The sequence below is a fragment of the Carcharodon carcharias genome (genome assembly GCF_017639515.1).
Source record: "Carcharodon carcharias isolate sCarCar2 chromosome 38 unlocalized genomic scaffold, sCarCar2.pri SUPER_38_unloc_6, whole genome shotgun sequence".
Lineage (NCBI taxonomy): Eukaryota > Metazoa > Chordata > Chondrichthyes > Lamniformes > Lamnidae > Carcharodon > Carcharodon carcharias.
Window position 1 is genome coordinate 870,630 of NW_024470810.1, and position 9,936 is coordinate 880,565.

At 46.5% G+C, this 9,936-nt stretch overlaps 1 protein-coding gene across 4 annotated transcripts in view; it reads right to left on the reverse strand.

Moving 5' to 3' along the window:
* The window catches only part of LOC121274841, a 53,390-nt gene extending 46,441 nt beyond the window's left edge, over positions 1–6,949 (reverse strand). For 3 of the 4 annotated variants that reach the window (XM_041182211.1, XM_041182208.1, XM_041182207.1), the window contains exons 1-2: positions 6,753–6,949; positions 6,169–6,216 (exon numbers count right to left, since the gene is read on the reverse strand). In XM_041182211.1, the coding sequence (XP_041038145.1) occupies positions 6,169–6,216; positions 6,753–6,873 (169 nt within the window). In that variant the 5' untranslated portion in view covers positions 6,874–6,949. Of the gene's footprint in view, positions 1–6,168; positions 6,217–6,479; positions 6,574–6,752 lie in introns of those variants that run through there. The other variant, XM_041182209.1, reaches the window with a different exon arrangement.
* Positions 6,950–9,936: the final 2,987 nt, after the last annotated feature.

Here is a 9,936-nt window from a genome sequence, read left to right on the forward strand (position 1 = left end):
GAGGGGGAGACTGTGAATGTGAGGGAGGGAGAGACTGTGAATGTGAGGGAGGGGGAGAGTGTGAATGTGAGAGAGAGGGAGACTGTGAATGTGAGGGAGAGAGAGACTGTGAATGTGAGGGAGGGAGAGACTGTGAATGTGAGGGAGGGAGAGACTGTGAATGTGAGGGAGGGGGAGACTGTGAATGTGAGGGAGGGAGAGAGACGGTGAATGTGAGGTAGGGGGAGACTGTGAATGTGAGGGAGGGGGAGACTGTGAATGTGACGGAGTGTGAATGTGAGCGAGAGGGAGACTGTGAATGTGAGGGAGGGAGAGACTGTGAATGTGAGGGAGGGAGACTGTGAATGTGAGGGAGAGGGAGACTGTGAATGTGAGGGAGGGAGAGACTGCGAATGTGAGGGAGGGAGAGACTGTGAATGTGAGGTAGGGGGAGACTGTGAACGTGAGGGAGGGAGAGACTGTGAATGTGAGGGAGGGGGAGACTGTGAACGTGAGGGAGGGAGAGACTGTGAATGTGAGTGAGGGAGAGACTGTGAATGTGAGGGAGGGAGAGACTGTGAATGTAAGGGAGGGAGACTGTGAATGTGAGGGAGGGAGAGACTGTGAATGTGAGGGAGAGGGAGACTGTGAACGTGAGGGAGGGAGAGACTGTGAATGTGAGGGAGAGTCTGTGAATGTGAGGGAGGGAAACTGTGAATGTTAGGGAGGGAGAAACTGAATGTGAGAGAGAGAGAAAAGGAGACTAAGTGAGAGAGAGAGACACTAAGTGAAAGAGAAGGAGAATGTTAATGGGAGAGGGAGACTGTTTACTTGGAGAGAGGGGGACATTGAAGGTGATATAGAGGGAGGCAGTGAATGTGAGAGAGAAGGAGACTGTGAATGAGAGAGAGAGAGAGAGAAGGACAGAAAGAGAAGTGAGAGAGAGAGAGGCAGAGACTTTGAATGTGTGAGAGAGGAGGGAGCCTGTATGTGATAGAGAGGGAGACAACGAATGTAGAAGAGATGGAAACGGTGAAAGTGAGAGAGAAGGAGAGTGAACACGAGAAAGAGTGAGGGAGATAGAGTGAGGGAGGGACTGGAATTGAGAGAGGGGGAGTGAGACTCAGTGCGAGAGAGATGGTTACTGCATATCATAGAGTAAGAGTTGGCGACTGAGAGAGAGGGGGGGAATTGTGGGTGAGAGATTGTTGCTATGACTGAGATATAGAGAGAGGGGGACTGTGATTGTGAGTGATAGAGGGAGGTGCTGAGTGACAGAGATCATATGAATGTGAGAGTGAGAAGAATACGTGAGTGACAGCAGGATGGAGAATTGAACGTGAGAGAGAGGGAGACTGTAAGTGAAATAGGGAGGCGATGAATGTGGGAGAGAGGGAGACTGTGAATTTGTGCTTGGGCGAGAGAGGTGTAGAACGTGAGTGGGAAAGATAGAGACTGTGAATGAGGGGGACAATGAATGTGAGAGGTAGTGGAAGACTCAATTAGATAGAGTGGGAGACTGTGCATGTGAGAGAGGGTGAGGGAAGGTGTGTGAGCAAGGGAGACTTTGTGTGAAAGATGGAGACTGAATGTGTGTGAGAGAGAGAGAGAGACTGTGAGTGCGAGAGGGAGAGAATGAATGTGAGAGAGATAGGGAGACTGTGAATATGAAAGAGAGAAATGGAGACTGAGTGTGAGAGAGAGAGTCTGAGTGAGAGAGAGTGAGACTGAGTGTGTGAGAGAGAGCGCCACTGAGTGAGTGAGAGGTGGAGGCTGATCGAGAGAGAGATGGAGACTGTGAATGCGAGTGAGAGAGGGAGAGTCGAAGTGAGAGAGAGGGAAAATGTGAATGTTAGAGACTAGAAGAAGGTGAGTGACAGAAAGATGGAGACAATGACTGTGAGACAGGGGGAGGGAGGATTTGAATGTGTGAGAAAGAGAGAGAGACGGTGAGTGAGAGGAAGGGGGATAATATGAATATTAGAGAAAGAATAAGACGGTGAGTAAGAGAAGGAAGAAGACTGTGAATGTGTGAGTGAGAGGGAGACTGAATTTATCAGAGAGAGAGAAGGAAATGGAAAGAGAAAGGGATATTGTCAATGTGAGAGATCAGGACTTTGAGTGAGAGATTTGGACAATGAATGTGAGAGATAGCGGAATGATGAATGGGAAAGAGTGGGAGACTGTGCATGCGGCAGAGGGAGAGGGAAACTGAGAGATAGGGAGAGTCTGAGTAAGAGAGGGAGAGAATGAATGTGAGCAAGAGAGGATGTGAATGTGAAAGAGAAAGACAGAGGGTGAGTTTGAGAGGAAGGGTCTGAGTGAGTGAGGGAGAGGGCGTGAGAGGGATAGAGAGACTGAGTGAGAGAAAGATGGACAGTGTGGTTGAGAGAGAGGAAACTGTGAGTGAGGGAGCGATGGAGAGTGCAAATGTCAGAAAGATAAAAAGAGGGAGAATGAGAGACAGTGTCTGAGAGAAGGGGAGACTGAGAGATAGATGTGAATGAGAGAGGGAGGAAATGACTTCGACATAGAGCGGGAGGCTGTGATTGAGAGAGAGGGAGACTCAGCCAGAGAGAGGGAGAATGTACGTGAGTGGGGGGATTGTGAGTGAGAGGGAGAGAGGGATAATGTGAGTGAGAGAGAGAGAGAGAGGGGGGGGGGGCTATGAGTGCGAAAGAGAGACTATGAGTGAGAGAAAGGGAGACAGTCATTGAGAGAGGGGGAGAATGCGTGAGAGACGCTGAGGCTGTGTGACAGACAGGGACGAAATGTGAGGGTGAGGGAGATGGTGACATTGAATCTAAGAGAGAGGGAGACTGAGTAATAGAGGGAGACAATGAATGTGAGGGAGATAGGCTGTAAGTGCAAGAGGGAGGCTAGGAATGTGGGAAAGAGGGAGACTTTGAATGTCGGAAAGAGGGAAACTGTGAATGTGGGAGAAAGGAAGACTGTGAATGTGAGAGAGAGGGAGACTTCAAATGTGAGACATTCAGACTGTGAATGTGTGAGAGAGAGACAGGTTATAAATGATAGAGGGAGAGAGAGAGAGAGACTGTGAATGTATGTGAGAGGAAGGCAATTAAAACGAGAGAGGGAGACTGAGAGAGCGAGAGATGGCGAGCGTGAGTGAGAGAAAGGACAAGGGATTGAATGTGGGAGAGTGATGTGCAGAATATTTGTGTGAGAGAGAGTGAGGTGTAGGGTGTGAGTGTGAGAGAGTGAGGTGCAGAGTGTGACTGTGAGAGAGTGATGTGCAGAATATGTGAGAGAGAGAGGTGCAGAGAGTGTGTGTGAGAGAGAGCGAGGTGTAGGGTGTGAGTGTGAGAGATTGAATTGCAGAGTGTAAGTGTGAGAGAATGAGCAGCTGAGTGGGAGTTTGCGTGAGGGAGATAAGGTGGTGTGACTGTGAGAGAGGGAGGAAGAACAAGAGGGAGAGAGAGAGAGAGGGGTTTAGACTGTGAGTGAGAGATTGGGACTATGAGTGAGAGAGGGAGAATGAGTGAGAGAGGGAGGTGTGAGTGAGAGAGGAATGTTGAATATGAGAGAGAGAGAGACAGACTATAAAGGAGAGGGATCGAGACTGTGAGTGAGAGAGAGGAGAATGTGAATGAGAGTTTGGTGCAGGGTGTGAATGTGTGAGAGTGAGGGGCAGAGTTTGAATTTGTGTGAGAGATCGGGCAGTGTGATTGTGACGAAAATGGACAAACCAGAGTGTGCATAAAAAGGGCAATGGAGAGAGCGAGCGTGTGAGAGAGAGGAGAGTGTGAGTGAGAGAGAGGTGCAATGTGTGAATGTGAGAAAGTGAGTTGCAGAATGTGTGTGAGAGAGTGATGTGCAGAGTGTCTCTGTGTGAAAGAGTGAAGTGCAGGGTTTGAGTGTGAGATAGTGAGGTACAGATTGAGAGTGTTTGTGAGAGAGATGGGGCAGTGTGATTGTGAGAGAGGGAGAGAGAGAGAGAGAGAAAGCGATAGCGTGTGTACAAGAGCGAGGGGAGAGATAAGGTTGGAGAGAGAAAGGAGGAAATTTTGTCTATGAGTGAGCAAGGGGGTGTGGTGAATGTATGTATCAAAGAAAAAGGAGGAGATGGTGATAGAGGGAGAGAAAGGGGGAGAGTGTGAGTGTTTGTGGCAGTGTGAGCAGAGAGTTTGATGGGGGAGTGTGACCGAGGAAGAGAGTGAGTGTGTCCGAGAGCTGGGAAGAGAGTGAAAGATAGTGGGAGAGATTTTGAGAGAGAGAGGGCTTGAATGTGAATGTGTATGGCAGAGAGTGGGGGAGAGAGTGTGTGTGAGGGAGGGGGAGAGTGTGAGTGTATGTGAGTGAGAGACAGGAAGGGTGCCACATTGTGTGAAAAATAAACAAGCCTGTGTGTGTGTTTGACAGGGAGAGAGATGGGGTTAGTCTGAGTATATGTGATTGAGAGGGAGGAAGTGTGAGTGTGTGTGACAGAGAGAGGGGGTGGGAGTCTGATTGTGTGTTACAGTGAGAGAGAGGGAGAATGTCAGTGTGTGTGACAAAGACAGGGGAGGAATCTAATTGTGTGAGAAAGAGGGAGAGAGTCTAAGTGTGCGTGAAAGAGGGGGAGAATGTGAGTGTGTTTGACAGAGAGAAGGAGAGAGTGTAAGTATGTATGACAGAGGAATAGGGTGTGAGTGTGTGTGACAGAGGGAGGGAGAGAGTGTGAATGTGGGGTGTGTGAAGGCATTGGAAAGAGCATGGAAAAGATTTACAGCAACGGTTCCAGTTATGAGTTATTTCAGTTCCATCGATAGCTTGGAGAAGTTGATCCTGTTTAACTTGGAGCAGAGAAGGCTGAGAGGAGATTTGATCGAGGTGTTCAAAATCGTGAGGGCCTGGAGAGAAAGTCGATTGAGAGAAACCGTTCCCACTGGGTGAAGGAGCGATAATGACAAACATACAGACTTAAGGGGAATGGGAAAAGAAGCGATGGAGACATGAAATGCAGCAATATCTCTCTTTCCTTGTATCTTCATTGTGAATTATTTTTAGCACCTGTGTTAGGGCCTTCTGAGATTTGATTGTGGTTAGGTTGGAAATCAGGCTGGAGGTGAGGATGCACATTTATTAGCAATCAGATGTGGGGTAAATTTTAAATCTGATATTTGATTTTCTGCATGAGCAATTGGGATGTGAGAATTTTAAAATTAACTTCATGATTGAACCTCTCCAATCAGGTTGGAGAATACAGGAAGAGGAGGCATCCATTCAGCCCCCTCGAGTTTATTCCAGCATTCCGTGAGATTTTGGCTGAACTGTGAAATAACTCAATCTATCAGCCTTTGTCCCATATCCTTTCAGATCGTTGGAGAATATAAACATGCCAATACCGAATTATAATTTAACCATCCATTGCATTTAACAGCAGGGAGATTCAGTCTTCGACTATATCGATATGTAGACGTGTTTGTTAATTTCACTCAAGAAACTATGATTCTAATTTGTAGATCACACCTCCTCACCCTCGACATCCGGACTCTCGGAAATAGATTCTGTCCACCTGATATCCTCAGGATAGCTTTCTAATTTTGAACAAATCAGCCCCACCAACATTTAAAAGGGGACAACATTCCTACTTTGTCTAAAATCTCCTAATAATTTAACCCTTGGAATCCAGGATTCGTCTTGTTAAATCTACATGACACTCCCTCCGTGGTGAATCTATCCTTCCTCAGGTTTGGTGCACAGAGCTGTTCACAGTTACTCCGTGTGCGGTGTGACCAAGGCTTTATCAACCTGACACATGGAGTCTACACACATGTGGGCCATTAGAATAGATATAAAGGTGAGCACCCCATTAGGCTTTTAGATTAATGTGTTAACCCGTTAAAAACATGTCAAAATCTGTGTAAAGGATCCCCAAGTCAATCTGGGCCTCTACCATTTGTGGATTGTAACTCATTAGAAAGATCGTTGTTTTAACCTTTTGAGTCCAGACTGTATGAGCTTCCACGAGGCTACAATCCAGCCCAACTGACACACTGTTGCCCATTGTGTGAACAATATCTCTTAATAATTTTATATTCTGTGTACATTGTTTAACAATGGCATCTGTTCTTGTGTCCCAGGTACAGCAGTGGAACCACCCTCAATAATATCACAAAGTAAGTTTCGCTCTGTAACGATTTTAAATGAACATGGAGGAGATTGATCACAAAGTAAATAACTTACTCAGGAAACCAGGAATCAGCAGCAGAGTCCACATCACTGGGTGATATTCTGGGAAGGAAAACAAAGAACTAGCATTAGGGAGAGTAACTGGAATAGGGAAAAGGAGGGCAATTTAATTAGGTAGTGAGGCAGTGGATTGGTGGTTTATAGTGGGTGAAGTGTAACCTCATTGGGACACCAACATATGGAGTTCAAGCCCAAACCAAAACCAGAGAATGCTGGAAATGCTCAGCAGGTCTAACATCATCTGTGGAGAAATAAAAAGATTTAGCGTTTCGAGACCGTATGGCTCTTCTTCAGCTCTTTCTTACCAACACCAATTGCTTGGCTCCAATGCTTCCCTCTTTCCTTGTTCAATTGTCTCAATGGTTTAATGTCGATGACTGACTAACCTGGCGACTCTCTTCTCCAGATCCTCCTTCAAGGCTTCCTTTATAGACACCCTGCTAATATTCGAACACAGTTCCATTACTGAGCCCTGTTTGCAGACAGGACAAGCAGCAGACACACCCCACCGAGCCTACACCCAGAAAGAGACAAATTCCTGAACGTATTCAAAGGCCCTTTCAAAGCTTACTACATACCAGAGTATTCAAATGCTCTGTGAGATGCAGTGGTCCTTTTCAATTGCGTTGTCCTCACTCTCAGGTACAATATGCTGTGCGTGGTGTCAGACTCTTTAACAATACATCCAGCACTGCCCATCCCACTGAGGTAACATATGACCACTGTCTGTGCTGTTTGGCTGAAACATTAGCATTCAGCCGGGATATAAATTGTGGCATTCATGCAAATTCAAATTTCCTTATAATGAAATGAGTTGTGAAAACAAGGAAACTTGTACCTGATATTTGGAACAGTTTTTTTGCCCCTTTGACATAACATAACCTGCCTCCCGTTGCCAATCCTGGAGACTGTAGGAGGACTGAAATTGTCTCCGGGTCTAAAAATTTAATGGTCAATGTTGTGTAATGTTCCCGGCATATATTTGCATTCCTTCTTGGGATGTGGGCATCACTGGGTAGGCCAGCTTTTATTGCCCAACACTAGTTTATGCTTGAGAACGTCTTGGAGAGCCACCTTGTAGAACCGCAGTCGTCCATGTGTTCTAGGTCCACCCACAGTGCTGTTCGGGAGGATATTCCAGGATTTTCATGCAGCGTCAAATACAGAATGGCCAACGTAATTTCATGTCAGTTTGGTTAGTGGTTTGGAAGGGAAATTCCAGGTGGTTGTCTTCCCATGTGGCTGATGCCCTTGACCTTCTAGATGCGAGCGGCTGTGGGTATGGAAGGTGCTGTCAGAGGACCATTGCCGAGTTGCGGTTTGGGATTTTAATGCAGACAGTTTTAGAAAGAGAAGATACACTCTGTCAATCCCGCCAGAATAATGTCAGTGACTTTTACTGATCCAGGATATTTGTTTATACATTTGCTATTAAATTCAAATTCACAGACCCCAGGGTTGTAATCTGAAGTCACACTATCTGGATTAATTTTCCATCTCACTCACAGACCCTCCCATTGACATCGCCTGGTCCCCAATAATCTTCATCAATCACCATCCTCACCAAGTTTACAATCGATACCAGTGACTCAATGAGGTTATGGAGTGTTCAGGGTCCAATCTTGGTAACAGCACCAAGCTGGATAGAAATTGTCCACACCTGCAGCTGTCCCTCGATTTGAGGGTGATGCCTCCTCGGGGTCACCATATCTGCTGTGGGTCTTCATGTGGATGAAGAGGCGGATTCTCCAGCCGCAGGGCATCGAACACATAGGGCTGAACGTCCCACCAAGTCGGGGGATCCGGAGAGCAGCATTCGCTTTCTTTCTTTCTCTTCTCTGGGGCCACTCTGCCTCATCATGAAGACATGGAGACTCAAAGCTTGACGCAGAATGATGGACACTTTGTCGCCATTTTCACCGCCTGGCAGCGAGCTGCTGCCAGTCATTAATGTCGATGCTGCCACACTTTGAGAAGAGTTTCCAAGTGTTGCACTCGACCGTTGGCCATTGCAGAATTGAGAAATCAGGACCTGGTGGTAAAAGACACGTTTCCACCAACTGGACGCAGTGTCCTGTCGATTTATGTCGATTTTGCGAGAGTTTTGCCAGAATGCTCATGCAGCCAGCTTCAAGATGGACAAGAGCGTCTGTGTGACTGCCTTCCCAGTGAAGCAGGTGGAGTCACTGCTGATAGAAATATCTCTACCCTGCTTAATGGCATCACGGTAAAGCTGGGAGGAGGGCACAACGAGCTGGAATGAGATAGTGGCAGTTGGAGTGAGCAGGCAACATGAAGGCAGGTCGAGTATCATGTGCGGAAGCGTGAGGTTATTTACCTTTGGCAGGAAGAATAGAAAAACAGAATGCTTAATAAATGGTGAGGGCGTTTTAAATGTTGGTGCTCAGAGTAATTTTGGAGGCCTAGTACAAGACACATTACAAGTTAGCACACGGGTGCAGTTGGAAGTGAAATAATATATTTGTACTTCCCAAGAGAAGGAGGTTTTGCTGCTTTTTTTTACAAGAGTTCAGTGAATGAAAGTGGAGTTCAGGCCAAAGTCAAATCATCCACCATTGTATCCAATGGTGAGCAGGCTCTAGTAGCCGAATGGTCTGCTCCGGCTCCTATTTGTTAGCAGTTCTCAACTGCAGTAAGACGGTGTGAGTCCTCTGATCTGAGGTAGGATATGTTTGATTTAGATGAGTCAAGGCAAAGGTTAACACGATCAGTTCCCAGGATGAGAGGTTTGTACATTCATGTGTGAGCAAATTGGGGCTCTGAATTTCAAACAAAAAGACTTGCTCCCATTGAAGCTTCTCAGTTTCTGATGCAGATCCGTAGGTAGATTCAGACAGTTGATATCCCAGCTGGAGACTCCAGAGCAGGACGGAGGCATCGGGGCGGCAAAGGCACATACCCAGAAAAGAAAAATAATAAAAATTGGGAAATAACACTACTGGTCTGAAATGGTCTAGTATGCTTTAAAATGGAACACAAAAAAAAAAATGGGAAATAAGAGTATGTGTGTGACCTATTCATTCCTTCGGGCTAGTTAGGAAAAAGGTATCAACCATGAAATAAAGAAGTTAGTATGAATTTAGTTGCAGTTGAAGGAAACGTGAGAAATGAACTGGAAGCAAGGAAGTTCGCCCTGGCAGCATGAGTTAGCACTGAGCCATTTGGAATGACATGGCCGAAGTCGGTGCAACAAAACTTTTTAGAAGTGCAATAGAGAATCATGTTGATGTAGACACCGGGTGAAGGGAAACCAGTTTGGACCATGGGGTGTCAGAGATGACATTACTTTCAGGATTGAGATGTTGAGTGTGGCCGGGGGCACGGGCAGAGGAGAATTACCATCAGTGTGCATCACAAGGTGGAGATGACATCACCGCTGGAGTTCCTCTGTTCAGTGTCCTCAGCCCAACCATATTCATCTGCTGTGTCAATGACCTTCCTTCCATCATAAGGTCTGAATTGAGGATGTTCACCTGATGATTGCACAATGCTCAGCACCATTCGTGACTCCTTAGATACTGAAGCAGTCGATGTCCAAATGCAACAAGACCCCGTCAATATCCAAGCTCGGGCAGACAAGTAGCAATAACTTTCAAGCCACACAAGTGCCCGGTAATGACCATCTCCAACAAGGGAATCTGACCAGCGCCCCATGACATTCAATTGTATGCCCACTACTGAATCCTCGACTATCGAGATCCTGGGGCTTAGCATTGATCAGAAACTGAACTGGACTAGCCA